Source organism: Choloepus didactylus, chromosome 14 (assembly GCF_015220235.1).
Source record: "Choloepus didactylus isolate mChoDid1 chromosome 14, mChoDid1.pri, whole genome shotgun sequence".
NCBI classification, from domain to species: domain Eukaryota; kingdom Metazoa; phylum Chordata; class Mammalia; order Pilosa; family Megalonychidae; genus Choloepus; species Choloepus didactylus.
In genome coordinates this window covers 24,654,908-24,677,620 of record NC_051320.1, presented here as the reverse complement: position 1 = coordinate 24,677,620, position 22,713 = coordinate 24,654,908, and the positions used below count along the sequence as shown (strand labels likewise).

General features: G+C 38.4%; 1 protein-coding gene across 1 annotated transcript in view; it reads right to left on the bottom strand.

The window, feature by feature from the left end:
* Window positions 1-839: 839 nt before the first annotated feature.
* PREX2 (phosphatidylinositol-3,4,5-trisphosphate dependent Rac exchange factor 2) overlaps window positions 840-22,713 on the bottom strand; it is a 332,829-nt gene continuing 310,955 nt past the window's right edge. Inside the window, exon 40 of the mRNA XM_037802580.1 lies at window positions 840-6,264. Within this exon, the coding sequence (XP_037658508.1) occupies window positions 6,219-6,264 (46 nt within the window). The 3' untranslated portion in view covers window positions 840-6,218. The remainder of the gene's footprint in view (window positions 6,265-22,713) is intronic.

Sequence of the window (22,713 nt, the reverse complement as noted above, 5' to 3'; positions counted from 1 at the left end):
GATCCACTCACCATCCCACCCAAATACCTGGCACATTTCTGTCTTGGTGCACGTGTTCATGCTGTTCTTGTCAACAAGGTTGCTAAGCCTGCCTTCTGGAGCTTAAGCATCCTCATTTTGAATATGACTATCTTTCCTGACCCAGCTTTCTCTCTCCATTTTTGTAAATTTTTACCAATGTTTTGGTATAACACTGTCTAGAAGAGACAGTAAATCTATGAAGGCAATGCCATACATGTTTCTAATCACTAACTGCCTACCTCAGCTTAGTATCTGATAAGTAATGTATAAATGCTCAATAAAAATGTTGGTATGAAATTATTTGAATTTGTATGTTACATATTTCTCATTGCCTTACCTCTCATGTTGCATTCATGTGCACTGCCTTATCTCAGCAGGTACCATTTTGGTTTACGCACTGCATTTCTTTGCCTAAATATACCAAGTTCCTTAACTGCAGAATTTGGGCATTAAATGTGTTTATAACAATCCTCATTAACTAGGATAGTGGCTAATACATAATGGACACTTAATAAACCTCAGTGGATTGGATAATGGATTCAGGAATTGCATGAGTCTCTTGTCTATTGTGTGGCCCATATTGAGCTAATTTCCTGACCTCTTCTTAACAGTTATTGTCTCTACAACTCACATTGGCTCTTACTTAGACTTGCAGATTTTATTTACAGTTATTGTAGATTTGTAGTTTCATATGTGTACCAGTTTCTTCTATTGAGCTTATAAATCCTAAACAGTGACAAAGGTGTTTCATGGTTTTGGTCTCCCAATCAGGTGAGTACATAGTAGAAATTGGTTAAATTTAAATGGAAAGAAGTTGAAATGGTCAAACTACATTTCATTTTATTATTATTGACATTTATGATACAATGTTATTATTCCAGTCTTTTATGCAGACAAAAATGATATAAAATACATAATGCACTGTGATCATTTTAACCATACACAAAATAGTGAGAGGATGAAACTATGTTACATGTATATTTTACAAGGGGGGACAACTATCATAACACATTCAGATGAAATTTATCACTAAATTTCAGATGTTATATGTTAAATATAGATATATTCAAAAGAATTATTACTATTTATAGAACCAATTTGACATTTCACTTTAAAATAATGAATATAGTGTAAATGAATACTTATAAAAATAGTTTTAAAGCAAAAAGCTATGTCCTATTCATTTACTTGGCAGTTACAAAAATATATATTTGTCTGAAACTCTAATAAAATTTGTTTGAAGCATTAGATATTCATATTCAAATGAATGATTTCTAAAGCATTTCACCAACTTAGTATTCTTGGTTTCATATAGGATATATAGGTACATGGTATTAGAATAGGTCTGTGTTTACAAATAATGTCCTTTTAAGTAAAAGATAAAAGTGAATATTAACACACAAAAGAAACTGTGAAGGTATTAGCACCAAACACACCCAACATTTACGGCCAGACCCTTCTACAACATGAAATCTCAAAAATATTTGTTGAATGAATACAAGAATGTATACCATTTATTCTTTTATTTGGACCAAAGATGAATTATGCAAAGCTATTTCTAGTAGAAATATAATTTAAAAATTTAACACTTATTTCTTAACCAGCTATTTCTTCCAGATGGCACAGCCAGGTCCATCGACTCCAGATTGAATAGCAAACTTAGTGCCAGTGATCAAAAGATGCTCTACGGGGCCGGGTTCCTTCATGTTTAGACAGCTGTGATGTCTACAGTGAAAACATGCAATACATTGAACAACTCCATTTTTAATATCTTCATACAAAACAATAATCTAAGTAATTCCTGTATTATCATAAAAAAGTACACACACACACACACACACACACACAGCTTAGTAGACTTGAGATATCTCTTATCAATGAGAGAAGCAAGCTATCCTGAGTGAAGTAGGCCTTGTGTCTAAATAACTGCTAGAGGACCCACAAAGCATTTGTTAAAAGTCTTCCATGTATGTACAGCAGATGCTTAACAATATCAATGTTGAGATGCCTGTTAAAGGAAAAACTTTAAAGTAGTAGTTTTCTGAAACCCAAGATTAACTGTAATGACTATTATGGTACTGCAGCACCTAGGAAAATAATGGCCAGTATCTGTGGAAGGAATTAGCTTGGGACCCATTCTTGGATCAAGAATCTTCCCATAACTTTTCTCTACCTATTCTGCTTCAAGCAGAGCAAAGCTTTTCTGAGGTTCATCACCAAAACTTCAAAAACTTGACAGAATACAGAATATATTATTCTTTATCAAAATTCATATCAGCTTAAACCATTTGAAAAGCTTTTACTCTTGTACTTAACGAAGCATTGAGAACTGACAATTGACTTGGCAAAATCATTAATATGTATGCATGTTAATGAAACAAGCACAGCCAGCCTTTGAAATGTTTTAAACTATAATTTAGTAAGATAATTTGCTTGAAACTAAGTCTTTAAAAATTAAAGTTTCAAAAAAATCCAGAAACAATACTGAGTAAAATACTAAAGGTTAATTTCAATATTAGTAAATATTACTAGTGAAGAAATTCTAAAAGTGACTTTTAAAATAAGGATGTTCATTTTAAATTTCAAAATTATATTTTTTCAAAGTTACAAGTGATTAAAAATATATCCACTAATCTTCATTAAATCATGTTTAGGTAGCAAAAGATCTATTTTGAACTAATGGAAGTACAAATGCTGTGGTATTTTAACTACAAATTTATTAGCTTTAAATACATAGAGTAACTAACTCTCAACCAAATGCTTCCAAATCAATAAAGAACTAATTTTGCATATACAAGGTATGTGCCCATAAGGTTGGAAATCGTTTTCTTAAGTTAGTTAATATACCCTTAGGCTTTGTCTACTTATTCATTTTCTTGGCTTTTAAAGTTAGTACCAAGGTCAACTTCATGTTTTAAATTCTGAATTTTTAAACACAAAATTTAAATTAATAGAGTCAGAATCAATGTCATTTCAATGCCATATATATTATAGTATAATAAGAAATTGACCTAATTTTGAATTGTTGCTAGAAGAGTGGACAATGAACACACAGGGCTCCAGGGCCTCTGGAAAAATATGTCTTAAATAGAAAATTGTATGAGACTTCTAAGATTGGAATATTGGTCCATAAAATAAAATTTACACTGAAATTCAACACTATGTATCGAATATAAGTAAAACTAGCATAGAAATATTTTCCTTTCTTCCTTTCTAATAATAATAGAAATAGATGTAAAATTCTAGTTTCCTCAAATTGCTCATGATTTTATAATGTTTGGGGAAAATACTCTAAAAATAACTGTAAGATATGATGCAATGTTTAAGATACATTGACTATAAATTACTAGTTAATTATTTTTGAGTCAGGTCCTGTGTTAAGAACCAAATTTTCCTCTCTCTATGGATGGCCTTCCCTTAAAGGTGGAGAGAGGCAGATGTCCACATACAGGCCTTGGAGGAACTGTTAGCAAACTTTTTATGTTTGAAGGTACACTGGTTGTAGAGGAGTATGTGAGCATTTAGGTAAACAAATTAAAAAAACTCGATGCCAGCTAAATATCCAAGGTCCTGACAAGAGGTATATTATGCTCTTGAAAAACATCTCCTGTATCACTCATTCATTAGACATTTTTACAGTTACCACTGTTCTGGAATAGTCGAGTTTTAAGTGATGGTTTATATCCAGACTTTCAATATCTAAAACTGTCATCTTCAGTGATGAGGAACATGCTATAAAATATCTCTTACATTGCAATGGTGTTGAGTTACCTCGAAAGGTGTATTCAGTATCAGAAAATGTTCAAGAAATCCTATGATTTTCATATAAAAGGCATTTTACATATTTCCATTCACTGTTGTTCTCAATATAATAAGTTTAATTTAATGGCAACACAAGCCTCGTAACTCCAACTTTACTAATCAATAATTGGTAATATTATAATAACTCCTACAGTAATAAGGAGGAGCAGCATAATAAACTGATTAAGAGGGCAGACTTCCTGGGTTCAATTCCTGGTTCTACCACTTGCTAGTATTGTGGGTATGACAACTTACTGAGCCATTCTTGGTTCAGTTCCTCAACTGAGGGAGAAAATAAAAATCCCACTCAAATCATTGTTTTGGGGATTAAGTAAAGCAATATAACAAAATACAGGTTAAGCATCCTGAAGGATTACTTGGCACATAGTAATCACTTAACAACTGTTAGCTACAATTTCCATTATAATTCCCAAAGATACAGGGACTATTGTTTATATAAATCATTGCTAACCTATGAGCACTTAGCACATGCCAAGCACTCTGGTAGGAGGTACACATATTAATTCTAACCCTTAAAATAATGTTAAACACATTCTATTAAATCTTGAATAGATCCTTAGCAATATGCTAATTTATAAATGTCACAATAGCTCATTTTTCCATGAAACATAGCAAAGTAAGACTGAAATGTATAAGTGACCCCTTCATGCCTACAATGAGGATTACTGCGACCGGATGGCGATCAGAAAACAATAAGGCCAGTTGGAAAAGTACCTGCTAGTTCATCAGTTGTGCTCACTCAACAGCTCTGTGTTGAAAGTAATCAAATTTTCAGTGCAGGAGAAGCACAAATTACTACGTATCAGGGAACTACAGGAGCACTTGCCGATACATATCAACTGTCAAATCCCTGAATGTTAAGGATATACTTAATATAGATATTATGTTAAAATCACGTCTTCATTAAATTCAAAATGCTCAACTTTTCATACAAATTTAAGAGGTATCTTTGAAAATTCTGATGTTGGCTTCCTTTTTTAAAATTATAAATTTGGACTTATCGCAAAAGTCTGAAGTGTTTCTGTGCCAAATATTATTACCTTGCCCAGAGTATATAAACATCTCATACATATATAATGGTATGTTGCATTCAATCTCCAACTGTTAGTGATGAAGTCTTTTAATGATAGTTTGAAAACCATTAACAAATTTCATAAATTAAAATTTTATAGTGGAGACTTATTTTCTTTGCATATACTTTAGCTATGAAAAGCATTTCACATACCATATTAATCTAAATCCATATAATTGTCACAATTACGATACGGGTGTTTTAATTGTTTTGAAAATTATGGATTTAAAAATCAATATTACTGTATTCACTATGCTAATAATGATGCTATTTTATCAACATAAAAAAAAATGATAAACCTTCGGTATACCTTTGAATGAAGATGATATACATCTGTGCTCCCACAAATCAAGGTCCCAAATAATACTTTAAAAATACAACACACAGAGCTTTATTTTCATATTCTTAAACATTGTCTTGATACAAACATACTCATTATGGTGTACTCTCTTAAGAGTTCTGGTATCTTATATTAAAGTCTTAAAAAAATTAAGAGTTTAAGGTTTCCTTCTAAATTAAAGGCTGTAAAATAGGCTTATTTTTTCTCCTCTTCACCCTTGTCTTCCCAAACCCTGTCTGTCCCCACCCTGTGGCCACCAATGTTGTGGGCCCCAGGATGGACGGCCCATTGCAGAGACAGCCCTGCTCCCTGGAATTGTCCATGAGCATAAAAGATATCGGAAAGCATTGGAAAGGTTTTGCTAGAGGCCTCAATCAGCTCTTATCCTCTACTGAGAGTTAAATAAATCCTTGGGAGAAGGAGTAAAGAAGGCTCTTGCACCTTTCCCAGTTAAATTTACTTTCTCTGATGCGAAAGATTAAAACTGATGACACCGAGTCTATAGTGTCCTTAACATTTTTGAATAATGATTTGGAAAGTGTGGCCATGTTTCTTTAGTGACAGACTTCTTCAGGTGAAAATATCCATTATTACATCATCCCATTTGGAGAAAATGAAAACAAACACAATAAAATCTTTTTAATAAATGGGGAAGAGGACACGATGGTTATTTTCTATAAGTTTTTTTCTCTAAATTCCAGGAATGAATTTTACTCTAAAAATGAATATTTAATATCAATACACAGAGAACAATTTGCAAAGCTGAATTGTTTGGATGAACTCTCTTCCACTTCCGGCATAAATATCCAAGTATACACTGACAGTTATTTACATCATGTAGAAGATTTACAGAAAAAAAAAATCATTTCATTATCTTGAGTGGAGAATATTTTTAGCCAATGCTTCCTTTGCTGGGTCCAGTGTTCAGGAGCTTCTGCTTTCCTGGTCCCTTCGGAATGTTCTTCATTCTTCTCCAACTGGAGGAGGTGGCTCACACAGCTTGTACAATCTAGAAAAGTCACGGGAATGTAAGACAATTGCTCAGTATGTTGCTTTTACCTGAGATATTTTCATTGGCATAATAAATATATTGACAATAATTTCTTGGTTCACGAGTCATCATCAAATTGTCTGATTAACTAAAAATAGCATGTGAATTAGCAAACTACAAAATTTAGGTTCCATTATTTAGAAAACACCAACATTCCTTTGCCCATCTTGATGGTTACCGACTAAGCAATACTGCATTTTTTAAAGCAACCACCTCTGCTCCAGCACTGCCAATGGCTGCTCACCTTGCTGGTAATCAAATCTATTTTCTGAATTTGATATTCAGAGATGATATTATTATGACAATTACCATCATCTGTCACGATTACCTTGTAGCAGGATAACATGTATCTCAGAGGAGTGTACAGTTTTCTGACCAGTTTTAGAAATTTACTACATTTTGTAACACCCCGTGGTACAGGCAGTTGGCTGTGGATGGGCAGATTCCTAAGGTGTGGCGATCACAGGCCCAGGGAGCCGTCCGTTCCTTAGGACCATCTTCCTGCTCTGCCCCCTCCCCTCCCCCACAGGAAACTGAACTCATCTGTCAACAGATGGAGGTGAGCGTCCAGTGCACCAAGGAATTGGACTGAACACATGGAGATGCCCAGAGACGCCCTCCCTTTGCCTCCCCAGGTCTAGTGTTAGAGATCATCCAGCGTGGAGGCAAAGCTCAAGGGACTTAACTAGGGTTACACACGTTCCAGCATTCCATTCTCATGGATGTGAAATCTGAACTTTGGAACCAAGAAAAGGGGAAGATACCAGCTACAAGAGAACCTTAGTGACCTCACAAACCATACTCATTATTTAAGGCATATTCTGAGAAAAGATTGGCTGACCTAAAGTGGCCAGATGTTGGACTGTGCCTGTTCTTAACAGTCCCCACACTGTCTTTTTCCAGAGCTTAGATGGATGATCTAAAAATTTAGGGCTCAGATTTTAACTTTGCATAAATTCAGAAGTACTCCAGACACCAGGATAGCTGTAGTGCCTTTTTACAGATTAAACTGATAACAAGTAAAATGAGTTGTTGGCAACTTTGGCAAATTATAAGTACCCTCTCCTTTTGACATTTAATCTCATGCTAAATCTAAATTAAAGGGGAGAGAAGAAAAAGATTTGATATTGAGATATAAATCCTGGTTTACAAAATTGAACTCTCCTAGTCTGGAATCACATAGAAGAAGTTATTGCCGTTGGAGGTTTGCAAAATACATTTCAAGTCTCAAAGGTGGTTTATGCACCATATGTCATCTCCATGGAAGAAGATGAACACTTAAATAAGAACATCTCACATCCAAAAAGCTTATTCTTCCTTCCCAGATAAAAGAATAAATTAAATTTAGCTAATGTACTTCAAAAGTTTATGGTGAGGCTGCCCATTGCAATCCCAGGGCTGGAATAATTGATAGATTGATCGAGAGGTTCTTTCCCACCTTAATTTCTATTCTCTTATTGCCCTGAAAGCACTGCCCAGTGAGGGCAAAGGCACAGTGTCTTTACTTGGGTAGAACAGACTCTAAGTGGGGAGCCGCCTGTCCTGGCTGTGAGATCCAGGCTGAGCTGTCCCACACCATTACCTCATGCAGCACGTTTCCACTGACTGTAACTAATGTCACTGGATAGACGGCTCTGAAATGTCTGCCTTGCAAATTGGAGAAAAGGCTAGTCCCTGTGATCAGCTAATGAAATAACAGCTCTGGATACTGTGGAGCCAGGCACATTTGGCTTCTCTGAGCCTCTGGGAAGTGGCTCAGGTTATTTGAATTCAGACACATTTGTAAAGGAAAACGTGGGGTTTTGGGAATTTAGAACAGGCAGATGAAGTTTGGAAGTAAAATGTAATAGGTAAGAATTGGACTTTTACTCTGCACGAAGGCATTCATTTTTTTGGCAGCTAAATTGCTGGGTGGTGGGAGGCCTTTGTTTGCCCATAATTTTAGGGTCCTTGCTGTTTTCTCATTACCGCTCTCACATACCAATGGCCCTGCACAAGTCTTGCTTGGGTTTCACTTCCTCTTTTTCCTGTCTGGGCCCCAGCAGCCATTTGGGGCAGGTATTTCCAGTCCAAATCCAAATCGCAGAGAGCAAAACTTTCAAACTTGACTCCTTAAACTGTGCCCTTCCTCTTTCTATGCAGCAAAAATAAAAGCTGTGTTGAAGGAGACCACCAAGCAAACACCTCTCTGAGGGCTGAAGTATCGATAATACTCTGTTCCAAGGCAATGTTCCCCATCTTAGAGATGAGGAAACTAAGTCTGAGAGGATTAAAAACCTGATTAAATAAGGTCACACAGATGACAAAAGCTGGGACTCAAAACCAGTTTTCTGTTTTTAACCACTGTAGTATGCTGCCTCCCAGTTAAACAAAAGAATTCAAACTTTCATAGCACAATAGTTTACAGACTTTGTGATGTAATAGAGACTAGAACCAGTGTGCCACAACCTCTAAGAGGCCAGTGCTATGGAATTGGAAGGAGACCCTCCTTCTGTGTGTCCTATCCCAATACACATTCACTTGATTGCCCGAATTTATTATATGTCTTTCTACTCTATTAGGTCATGAGCTCCTTGAATGCATGAAGTGTCGCTCATTGTGCTGATTTGAATCTATTATGTCCCCCACAAAAACCATGTTATTTTAATCCAGTCTTGTGGGTGCAGACTTATTATGGGTGGGATCTTTTGATTAGGTTGTTTCCATGGAGATGTGACCCACCCAACTGAGGGTGAGACTTTTTGATTAGATTATTCCCATGGGGGTATGAACCCCTCCTGTGCCAGTTTGGATATATTATGTCCCCCAAGAAAAAAGCTATGATCATTGGGATTAGGTTGTTTCCATGGAGATGTGACCCACCCAACTGTGAGTAACATCTTTGGTTAGGGTGTGACCTCTGATTGAAATTTCCCCCACCCATTCAGGGTGGGTCTTAAATAAATCACTGGTGTCGTATAAAAGAGCTGACAAACATTTTGAAGATGGCTGTTGAAAGCTGATGCTGACATTCTGGAGAACGCCATTTTGAAATGTAACCTGGGAGCAAGGAGACGCCAGCTGTCTGCCTTCTGAGCTAAGAGAGATTTTCCGGATGCCACCGGGCATCCTTCATTGGAGGTACCCTATTGTTGATGCTGCAGCTTGGACACTTCTATGGCCTTAAGACTGTAACTTTGTAACCAAATAAACCCCCTTTAAAAAAGCCAATCCATTTCTGGTATTTTGCATAATGGCAGCATTAGCAAACCAGAACACCTCCCATTCAGGATGTGTCTTGGCTGGTTCACTGGAGTACTTAAGAGAGCTCAAGAGCTGACACAGATGCTGATGTTTGGAGATGCTTAGAGATGCGGACAGAAGGATGTTTGGAGATGCTAAACTAAGAGATGAAGCCTAGAGTATATCCTGGAGAAGCTAAGAGAGGACCCCCAGATGCTTAGAGAGAAATGCCTTGGGAGAACAAGCAAGGATGCACAGGAGCTGAAAGACAGAAGCTAAGAGAGACAGAATCTTGGAGACATTTGGAGAAACCCTTTTTGAAACCAGAACCTGGGAGCAAAGGACCAGCAGATGCCAGCCACACACCTTCTATCTGAAAGAGGTGTTCTGGACGCTATCAGCTATTCTTCAGTTAAAGTATCTTCTTGTTGATGTCTTATTTCGGACACTTTTATGGCCTTAGAACTGTAAATTTGTAACCTAATAAATTCCCTTTATAAAAGCCTATTCATTTCTGGTATTTTGCATAATGGCATCTTTAACAAACCAGAACACTCATCTTATCCATCTTGATATCCCTAACACCAAAAACAGTTCCTGACACATACTTGACATAGACTGGTAAAGGGGGAATACACAAGACTCATTGGAGCTAAGGAACTCAAGGAACCATCACTTCCATGATCAGGCTTTACATTACCCAGAATGAATATATCTGTAATTATTGAACTCCATACGCTACTCTGCAGCTTTCTGATTCCCTAAATTATTACATTCACTCTCTCTTTGGTATAACTATGGCCAATTCCTTCTTGCAATGTCTCCTGTTTTCCCTCAGCTTCTCAGCTGCTCCTCTAAGATCCTGATGCCCTGGTTGCCCTGCCTTCCCTTCCGGGTTGGCATTCCCCTGGTTCGTGTCCTTCTTCTCTTGTACCTGTTACCTATTCCTCATAGTTAAAAAATTCATTTCCAGGTCTGAACACCTCCTAAATACTGATGATGCTTAAGTCTAGGGCTCTACCTGTTTTTCTCAACAAGGCTTCAGATCAGCATATTCAACGGCCACAAAGGCATCTCCACATAGATGTCCCATTGACACACAATCCAAACAGTTCCCAGTTGAGTTCATCATCATGTCCCCATAGCTGCTCTTTTTCCTGCACCCACTATCTCAGTGACTAGAACCATCTCTGGTCATATTGTGGTCATCCTAGAGTGTTCTTTTTGCCTAGCTTCTTTCATCCAATTGGTGCCCCAAACTACTAATTCTGTCTCCTTAACACCCCCCAATCCATGCCTCATCGTCATACTCAATACTCCCATAGTTTTTCAAGCTCTTGCCTTTAGTCTCAGCTGTCTTCAAATAGATCCTCCTAATATTGTCAGAAATACACTCTAAAATTCATTATCTTTTAAAGTCAAAATCCAAACTCTTCAGGATCTTGTACAAGTCTCCTTTTTCATCTGGCCCCTGCCAACATCTCCAGCCTCCTTTTGCCTCATTCTTAAATCACATTTGACCATCAGTCATAGAGATCCAGGGGTACTTCTCAGAATGCAGTGTGTTCTCTAGGTCTCAGTGCCCTGGCACCCACTGCACAGGGCAACCATTGCCATCCTCACTGGGTTGTCCCTCAAAACCCAGCTCAAGTTACTCCAGGAATATTCTGCAAACTCCCCTCTCCATCCTTAGGCTGTGTACCATGCCCCTTCTCTGTGCTATCATATCAATATGTACTTATTTCTATCATGGTTCTTATTATACACTGTATAATATTTTAATTTCACTCATCTGTCTCCAACTAATGGCAGGGACTATGTCTTCCTCCCTAACTTTTAACAAAGTGCACAGCATACACATATACCCACAGCAGAAATTCAAAACATGTCTGCAGAAAAGACAGAAAGATGACCGGTAAAAGGAAAATTATGATAGAGATTGCTGGGGATTTGAAGCAAATGCTATCTCAGCTGGAAATAGCGAACTTGACTTCCATGGAGATATTTTCAGAAACACTGCCCCAAACTTGCATAGGGATGGACCACCCTTGAGAGACAAATGCATTCTTCAACACGTGCTGCCTTGGGCCGGAGGCTGGGTTCCCAGCTGGGACCACTCCGGCCCACCTGAGCACTCCCCGTCTCCTTTACAGGCTGCTCTCCTCACATCCTACCTTTTCCTGCACTTAGGTTTTTACTCATCTCATCTGTTTTACTGAAAGCTCCATGAGGGTCAGAGCTATTTTGAGCTTATGCTCAATAAACATTAGTAGGATGAATGGATAAATAAATTAAAAAAATTTAAACTTACTCTAGGTTTCTCTCAGGGCTATTATACCCTTGTAAAAAATGTCAACATCATAGGTCGCTCCTTTTGTTGTGTTTCATTTCAAGTGTTTTAAAACATAACCCAACAAAGAAAATAGTGAGCTCATCAGTTTCTCTTCTTGTGTTCAGCTTGTGTATTGGCTTATTGACCAGAATGCTGAAATCTTATCCTAACCCCACTGTTCATGAGTGTTTTTAAGCAATAGCCAAGACAGCCTTGCTGAGTCATTATCTCGTTTTTCTTATTGGAATTTTAACACTTCAGTGGTTCTATTATCCAAACATACCATGTCTTCTCAAGGGGCTGGAGAGAATGCCTATGTCAAATGACTCTTTAGGAATACAAAGTCTCATATTCTAATCTAATCAACCATGAAAGATAATGCTAACAAGACCAGAGGATTAAATAGTTAGGAGTCAGCACTAAAGAGAAATGCAATTAAAGCATGAGGGCTCCATCCATTTTCAGAGGGAAAACATGTTTTCATTTTGGAAAGCATTTTCACTGCCCACATAGTTTTTCAGAACGAAATATAACTTCCTAAATGCTGCGGGCTTCTCACTCTGGTAACAACTCTGTAAGTAGAAACAAATGAGCGCCTTGTCTGTGACAGTGCTTGGCAGAGCCTACTTTTCATTTAAATGCAAATGGTTAAAAGCAAGGAAATATAAAAGAAACTATTTAGCTTTGCCCCTCTTCAAGATGAATGGCTGCTTACGCTAATGTTACCAGGAAAACCAAACCAACATTTCTTTGATGGCATTCCTATGTTCATTATTTTTAAAGGTGGATTGGAATCCTGTGTTAGGAATATCTTAGGAACATTTGGTAAGATAATGAACCAAAAGCTAATTCATTCATTTATTCATTCCCATATGCTTAAAATCAGTTTAGATATTCAAGTGTCTCCTATGTAGGCACTAAGATGAGCTATGAATAAAATACAAAAATTATATCCCCTGACTCCCAAGAATTCATATTCAGGTTAGGCAAAGAGACATGTACAATACAGTGCAACACAATAACATAGGGCCTATAATAGATAAATGCACAAGATGCTAAGGGAGAACAGAAAAGGAAGGAAACTCTAGAAAGATTTTCAGGAAGGAAATGACATCCGAGCTGGGTTTTGTGGTTAAGTAGGAGTTTTCCACACAGACACAGATGGAAAAGGCAATCATGTCAGAAGGAACAGCATGTGCAAAAGTCATAGAGGTGGAGGCGGGGCAAGATGGCAGACTGGTGAGCTGTATGTTTTAGTTACTCCTCCAGGAAAGTAGGTAAAAAGCCAGGAACTGCGTGGACTGGACACCACAGAGCAATCTGTCTTTGGGCATACTTCATACAACACTCATGAAAACGTGGAACTGCTGAGATCAGCGAAATCTGTAAGTTTTTGCGGCCAGGGGACCCGCGCCCCTCCCTGCCAGGCTCAGTCCCGGGGGAGGAGGGGCTGTCAGCTCCAGGAAGGAGAAGGGAGAATTGCAGTGGCTGCTCTTATCGGAAACTCATTCTACTGATTCAAACTCCAACCATAGATAGACTGAGACCAGACACCAGAGACTCTGAGAGCAGCCAGCCCAGCAGAGAGGAGACAGGCATAGAAAAAAAACAACACGAAAAACTCCAAAATAAAAGCAGAGGATTTTTGGAGTTCTGGTGAACACAGAAAGGGGAAGGGCGGAGATCAGGCCTTGAGGCGCATATGCAAATCCCGAAGCAAGGCTGATCTCTCTGCCCTGTGCACCTTTCCTTAATGGCCCTGGTTGCTTTGTCTATTAGCATTTCAATAACCCATTAGATCTCTGAGGAGGGCCGTTTTTTTTTTTTTTTTTTTTTTTTTAAATCCTTTTTGCTTTTTCTAAAACAATTACTCTAAGAAGCTCAATACAGAAAGCTTCAAAGAATTGAAATTTGGGCACGTCAAGTCAAGAGCAGAACTAAGAGAGCTCTGAGACAAAAGGCAATAATCCAGTGGCTGAGAAAATTCACTAAACAACACAACTTCCCAAGAAAAGGGGGGTGTCCGCTCACAGCCACCATCCTGGTGGACAGGAAACACTCCTGCCCATCGCCAGCCCCATAGCCCAGAGCTGCCCCAGACAACCCAGTGTGACGGAAGTGCTTCAAATAACAGGCACACACCACAAAACTGGGCGTGGACATTAGCCTTCCCTGCAACCTGAGCTGAATGTCCCAGAGCTGCGAAGGGGGAGCAGTGTGAATTAACAGAGCCCCATTCAGCCATCATTTGAACAGACTGGGAGCCTCCCAACACAGCCCAGCAGCCCAGAACTGCCCTGGGGGGACGGCACTCACCTGTGACATAGCACAGTCATCCCTCAACAGAGGACCCGGGGTGCACAGCCTGGAAGAGGGGCCCACTTGCAAGTCTCAGGAGCCATACGCCAATACCAAAGACTTGTGGGTCAGTGGCAGAGACAAACTGTGGCAGGACTGAACTGAAGGATTAGACTATTGCAGTAGCTTTAAAACTCTAGGATCATCAGGGAGATTTGATTGTTAGGGCCACCCCCCCTCCCCGACTGCCCAGAAACACGCCCCACATACAGGGCAGGCAACACCAACTACACACGCAAGCTTGGGACACCAATTGGGCCCCACAAGACTCACTCCCCCACTCACGAAAAAGGCTAAGCAGGGGAGATCTGGCTTGTGGAGAACAGGTGGCTCGTGGACGCCACCTGCTGGTTAGTTAGAGAAAGTGTACTCCACGAAGCTGTAGATCTGATAAATTAGAGATAAGGACTTCAACTGGTCTACAAACCCTAAAAGAACCCTATCAAGGTCAGCAAATGCCACGAGGCCAAAAACAACAGAAAATTATAAAGCATATGAAAAAACCAGACGATATGGATAACCCAAGCCCAAGCACCCAAATCAAAAGACCAGAAGAGACACACCTAGAGCAGCTACTCAAAGAACTAAAGATGAACAATGAGACCATAGTACGGGATATGAAGGAAATCAAGAAGACCCTAGAAGAGCATAAAGAAGACATTGCAAGACTAAATAAAAAAATGGATGATCTTATGGAAATTAAAGAAACTGTTGACCAAATTAAAAAGATTCTGGACACTCATAGTACAAGACTAGAGGAAGTTGAACAACGAATCAGTGACCTGGAAGATGACAGAATGGAAAATGAAAGCATAAAAGAAAGAATGGGGAAAAAAATTGAAAAAATCTAAACAGACCTCAGGGATATGATAGATAATATAAAACATCCGAATATAAGACTCATTGGTGTTCCAGAAGGGGAAGAAAAGGGTAAAGGTCTAGGAAGAGTATTCAAAGAAATTGTTGGGGAAAACTTCCCAAATCTTCTAAACAACATAAATACACAAATCATAAATGCTCAGCGAACTCCAAATAGAATAAATCCAAAAAAACCCACCCCGAGACATATACTGATCACACTGTCAAACATAGAAGAGAAGGAGCAAGTTCTGAAAGCAGCAAGAGAAAAGCAATTCACCACATACAAAGGAAACAGCATAAGACTAAGTAGTGACTACTCAGCAGCCACCATGGAGGCGAGAAGGCAGTGGCACGATATATTTAAAATTCTGAGTGAGAGGAATTTCCAGCCAAGAATACTTTATCCAGCAAAGCTCTCCTTCAAATTTGAGGGAGAGCTTAAATTTTTCACAGACAAAGAAATGCTGAGAGAATTTGCTAACAAGAGACCTGCCCTACTGGAGATACTAAAGGGAGCCCTACAGACAGAGAAACAAAGACAGGACAGAGAGACTTGGAGAAAGGTTCAGTACTAAAGAGATTCGGTATGGGTACAATAAAGGATATTAATAGAGAGAGGGAAAAATATGGCAAACATAATCCAAAGGATAAGATGGCCGATTCAAGAAATGCCTTCACGGTTTTAACGTTGAATGTAAATGGATTAAACTCCCCAATTAAAAGATATAGATTCGCAGAATGGATCAAAAAAAATGAACCATCAATATGTTGCATACAAGAGACTCATCTTAGACACAGGGACACAAAGAAACTGAAAGTGAAAGGATGGAAAAAAATATTTCATGCAAGCTACAGCCAAAAGAAAGCAGGTGTAGCAATATTAATCTCAGATAAAATAGACTTCAAATGCAGGGATGTTTTGAGAGACAAAGAAGGCCACTACATACTAATAAAAGGGGCAATTCAGCAAGAAGAAATAACAATCGTAAATGTCTATGCACCCAATCAAGGTGCCACAAAATACATGAGAGAAACACTGGCAAAACTAAGGAAGCAATTGATGTTTCCACAATAATTGTGGGAGACTTCAACACATCACTCTCTCCTATAGATAGATCAACCAGACAGAAGACCAATAAGGAAATTGAAAACCTAAACAATCTGATAAATGAATTAGATTTAACAGACATCTACAGGACATTACATCCCAAATCACCAGGATACACATACTTTTCTAGTGCTCACGGAACTTTCTCCAGAACAGATCATATGCTGGGACATAAAACAAGACTCAATAAATTTAAAAAGATTGAAATTATTCAAAGCACATTCTCTGACCACAATGGAATACAATTAGAAGTCAATAACCATCAGAGACTTAGAAAATTCACAAATACCTGGAGGTTAAACAACACACTCCTAAACAATCAGTGGGTTAAAGAAGAAATAGCAAGAGAAATTGCTAAATATATAGAGACAAATGAAAATGAGAACACAACATACCAAAACCTATGGGATGCAGCAAAAGCAGTGCTAAGGGGGAAATTTATAGCACTAAACGCATATATTAAAAAGGAAGAAAGAGCCAAAATCAAAGAACTAATGGATCAACTGAAGAAGCTAGAAAATGAACAGCAAACCAATCCTAAACCAAGTACAAGAAAAGAAATAACAAGGATTAAAGCAGAAATAAATGACATAGAGAACAAAAAAACAATAGAAAGGATAAATATCACCAAAAGTTGGTTCTTTGAGAAGATCAACAAGATTGACAAGCCCCTAGCTAGACTGACAAAATCAAAAAGAGAGAAGACCCATATAAACAAAATAATGAATGAAAAAGGTGACATAACTGCAGATCCTGAAGAAATTAAAAAAATTATAAGAGGATATTATGAACAACTGTATGGCAACAAACTGGATAATGTAGAAGAAATGGACAATTTCCTGGAAACATATGAACAACCTAGACTGACCAGAGAAGAAATAGAAGACCTCAACCAACCCATCACAACCAAAGAGATCCAATCAGTCATCAAAAATCTTCCCACAAATAAATGCCCAGGGCCAGATGGCTTCACAGGGGAATTCTACCAAACTTTCCAGAAAGAACTGACACCAATCTTACTCAAACTCTTTCAAAACATTGAAAAAAATGGAACACTACCTAACTCATTTTATGAAGCTAACATCAATCTAATACCAAAACCAGGCAAAGATGCTACAAAAAAGGAAAACTACCGGCCAATCTCCCTAATGAATATAGATGCAAAAATCCTCAACAAAATACTTGCAAATCGAATCCAAAGACACATTAAAAAAATCATACACCATGACCAAGTGGGGTTCATTCCAGGCATGCAAGGATGGTTCAACATAAGAAAAACAATCAATGTATTACAACACATTAAAAACTCGAAAGGGAAAAATCAATTGATCATCTCAATAGATGCTGAAAAAGCATTTGACAAAATCCAACATCCCTTTTTGATAAAAACACTTCAAAAGGTAGGAATTGAAGGAAACTTCCTCAACATGATAAAGAGCATATATGAAAAACCCACAGCCAGCATAGTACTCAATGGTGAGAGACTGAAAGCCTTCCCTCTAAGATCAGGAACAAGACAAGGATGCCCGCTGTCACCACTGTTATTCAACATTGTGCTGGAAGTGCTAGCCAGGGCAATCCGGCAAGACAAAGAAATAAAAGGCATCCAAATTGGAAAAGAAGAAGTAAAACTGTCATTGTTTGCAGATGATATGATCTTATATCTAGAAAACCCTGAGAAATCAACGATACACCTACTAGAGCTAATAAACAAATTTAGCAAAGTAGCGGGATACAAGATTAATGCACATAAGTCAGTAATGTTTCTATATGCTAGAAATGAACAAACTGAAGAGACACTCAAGAAAAAGATACCATTTTCAATAGCAACTCAAAAAATCAAGTACCTAGGAATCAACTTAACCAAAGATGTAAAAGACCTATACAAAGAAAACTACATAACTCTACTAAAAGAAATAGAAGGGGACCTTAAAAGATGGAAAAATATTCCATGTTCATGGATAGGAAGGCTAAATGTCATTAAGATGTCAATTCTACCCAAACTCATCTACAGATTCAATGCAATCCCAATCAAAATTCCAACAACCTACTTTGCAGACTTGGAAAAGCTAGTTATCAAATTTATTTGGAAAGGGAAGATGCCTCGAATTGCTAAAGACACTCTAAAAAAGAAAAACGAAGTGGGAGGACTTACACTCCCTGACTTTGAAGCTTATTATAAAGCCACAGTTGCCAAAACAGCATGGTACTGGCACAAAGATAGACATATAGATCAATGGAATCAAATTGAGAATTCAGAGATAGACCCTCAGATCTATGGCCGACTGATCTTTGATAAGGCCCCCAAAGGCACCGAACTGAGCCATAATGGTCTTTTCAACAAATGGGGCTGGGAGAGTTGGATATCCATATCCAAAAGAATGAAAGAGGACCCCTACCTCACCCCCTACACAAAAATTAACTCAAAATGGACCAAAGATCTCAATATAAAAGAAAGTACCATAAAACTCCTAGAAGATAATGTAGGAAAACATCTTCAAGACCTTGTATTAGGAGGCCACTTCCTAGACTTTACACCCAAAGCACAAGCAACAAAAGAGAAAATAGATAAATGGGAACTCCTCAAGCTTAGAAGTTTCTGCACCTCAAAGGAATTTCTCAAAAAGGTAAAGAGGCAGCCAACTCAATGGGAAAAAATTTTTGGAAACCATGTATCTGACAAAAGACTGATATCTTGCATATACAAAGAAATCCTACAACTCAATGACAATAGTACAGACAGCCCAATTATAAAATGGGCAAAAGATATGAAAAGACAGTTCTCTGAAGAGGAAATACAAATGGCCAAGAAACACATGAAAAAATGTTCAGCTTCACTAGCTATTAGAGAGATGCAAATTAAGACCACAATGAGATACCATCTAACACCGGTTAGAATGGCTGCCATTAAACAAACAGGAAACTACAAATGCTGGAGGGGATGTGGAGAAATTGGAACTCTTATTCATTGTTGGTGGGACTGTATAATGGTTCAGCCACTCTGGAAGTCAGTCTGGCAGTTCCTTAGAAAACTAGATATAGAGCTACCATTCGATCCAGCGATTGCACTTCTCGGTATATACCCGGAAGATCGGAAAGCAGTGACACGAACAGATATCTGCACGCCAATGTTCATAGCAGCATTATTCACAATTGCCAAGAGATGGAAACAACCCAAATGTCCTTCAACAGATGAGTGGATAAATAAAATGTGGTATATACACACGATGGAATACTACGCGGCAGTAAGAAGGAACGATCTGGTGAAACATATGACAACATGGATGAACCTTGAAGACATAATGCTGAGCGAAATAAGCCAGGCACAAAAAGAGAAATATTATATGCTACCACTAATGTGAACTTTGAAAAATGTAAAACAAATGGTTTATAATGTAGAATGTAGGGGAACTAGCAGTAGAGAGCAATTAAGGAAGGGGGAACAATAATCCAAGAAGAACAGATAAGCTATTTAACGTTCTGGGGATGCCCAGAAATGACTATGGTCTGTTAATTTCTGATGGATGTAGTAGGAACAAGTTCACTGAAATGTTGCTATATTATGTAACTTTCTTGGGGTAAAGTAGGAACATGTTGGAAGTTAAGCAGTTATCTTAGGTTAGTTGTCTTTTTCTTACTCCCTTGTTATGGTCTCTTTGAAATGTTCTTTTATTGTATGTTTGTTTTCTTTTTAACTTTTTTTTTCATACAGTTGATTTAAAAAAGAAGGGAAAGTTAAAAAAAAAAAAAGAAAAAGAAAAAAGACAAACAAGGAAAAAAAAAAAAAAAAGATGTAGTGCCCCCTTGAGGAGCCTGTGGAGAATGCAGGGGTATTCGCCTACCCCACCTCCATGGTTGCTAACATGACCACAGACATAGGGGACTGGTGGTTTGATGGGTTGAGCCCTCTACCATAAGTTTTACCCTTGGGAAGACGGTTGCTGCATAGGAGAGGCTAGGCCTCCCTGTATTTGTGCCTAAGAGTCTCCTCCTGAATGCCTCTTTGTTGCTCAGATGTGGCCCTCTCTCTCTGGCTAAGCCAACTTGAAAGGTGAAATCACTGCCCTCCCCCCTACGTGGGATCAGACACCCAGGGAAGTGAATCTCCCTGGCAACGTGGAATATGACTCCCGGGGAGGAATGTAGACCCGGCATCCTGGGATGGAGAACATCTTCTTGACCAAAAGGGGGATGTGAAAGGAAATGAAATAAGCTTCAGTGGCAGAGAGATTCCAAAACGAGCCAAGAGATCACTCTGGTGGGCACTCTTACGCACACTTTAGACAACCTTTTTTAGGTTCTAAAGAATTGGGGTAGCTGGTGGTGGATACCTGAAACTATTAAACTACAACCCAGAACCCATGAATCTCGAAGACAGTTGTATAAAAATGTAGCTTATGAGGGGTGACAGTGGGATTGGGAATGCCACAAGGACCAAACTCCACTTTGTCTAGTTTATGGATGGATGTGTAGAAAAGTAGGGGAAGCAAACAAACAGACAAAGGTACCTAGTGTTCTTTTTTACTTCAATTGCTCTTTTTCACTCTAATTATTATTCTTGTTATTTTTGTGTGTGTACTAATGAAGGTGTCAGGGATTGATTTAGGTGATGAATGTACAACTATGTAATGGTACTGTAAACAATCGAAAGTACAATTTGTGTTGTATGACTGCGTGGTATGTGAATATATCTCAATAAAATGATGATTAAAAAAAAAAAAAAAATTACACTGGAAGCACCCTAGAGGGGAATCCATACATCCACCACTCTAGGCGGGGCTTGTTACCATTTGACAAACTCTCATCCAGAGTTCAAACTCCCAGGGTCTCTTGGATAAACACTTCAGGCATCCCCATCTGAATCTGTGTTAGAGGGGTCATTAATTAGTGCGAGGGGTCTTAGATAGACTGTATCACAGGTGAAATGAGTGGTGTTCACGCAATGGGGACTGGCTGGAATTCTGGATGGACAGTCTGCCCTGCCTCAATGAACCTTTCATACATTGGTGGTTGCAGGAATGCATGAAGGACAGAGCAGAGACCAGAACTTGCATTCCAGGTTATAGGACTGCTTTCATGCTCGCTCACTATTAGATATAGCTTCACGGGGCACAATTTGGCCTGAGACTTGCTTTTCTAGTATCACATCTCATGGTAATGAGGTTCTGAGTGGAATAGAAGACAGCCCTCATTCACCTCTTACACTCAACTGAGGCTATTTACATGCACCAGAAATAGCCTGAGAACTTTCCTATTTTCTTAAATACAATCCTTCCAGCCCTTTGTTTTTTCTTTTGTTTTGGGGTCTTGTCAACTTATGTATCAAAGCTTGTGCTGCTGCCAGTAACCAGAACTCACCTCTGTGAGGAAAAAGTATATTTACCAAGTATTTTGCTGCCAGGCTGGTAATTGACTGAAAATACTTAAATATAAACATGTGATGTGTGTGTGAATTAATTTTTAATCTACACTTTAGAAGTGATTAATTAGCATTTGTAGTACATAATTATGAATCAATACTCCAGAAGTGGTTTCTTAGGTACTTCAAAAAAAAAATTTTTTTTTTTTTTGAGATCTACATCAGAAGGTTTGTTAATTAGCACAAGAGAGATCCAAAATAATTTTTCCTTGTGAAATCAATGGAGAGTGACTTCGGTCGCCCTGTCTTTGCATGAACGAAGCACTTGAGGCCTAGATTTCCCTTAGTCCTGGGTCACTCTACTTCTCCGTTTGGCTGGTCCTGCCATCAGAATGTCACTTTGTCTGCCTTGGAGTGAGGTTTTCTAGGAAAGTTCTGGTCAGAGTGCCTGAGGGCAGAGATTAGGACCAACCCCTGGAACAAATTGTTTGGCCCTTTTGGCATTCTTGTAGGTATAGCTGAATTTGGTCTGAGACTTGCTTTCATTGTAACAGATTTTATGGGAGGGACCCATGGACCCCACACCTTGAACCATCAAAGGGTACTGCAAGTACTTTCCCAAAGAACCTGACAATTGTGTGCAACCAAAAGGGGAAAAAAATGATTACCTACCTACAACATGGAAAAGAGAAACTTTCAAAGGAGAAGATAGAGTTAAATATTCTCTAAGTGATCTTTGTCTTTAAAGATGTTACTTACAGCCATAGTGACAGGCAGGATCATCTTACCAAGCTCGGTCTCCTCTTCTTTTCCCTTCTGTTCAATCAATACATGAACTAAAGATGGATTGGAAGAATAGAATCCTGCTGGGCCAGTAAGGGGCCTTCATAGCACTCCTCCTGCTATTACCAAATATGCTCTTACAGAAGAGAGGCAATTTTGGAATAAGGCAAACCTGAGACCAAATTTCCCTGCTGCCATTGCAGTTTTCCTTTAACTTCTCTCGATTATGGTTTCCCTATCCCATCAGTCAAAACATATTTAATAATATTACCTTGCATGGTTGTTTTAAGGACTTTTTAAGAAAATGTATATAAAGCACCTAGAAGAATATCTAGCACATAGTCTATGCTCAATATATGGAGGTGACTGTAAACACATTAAAAT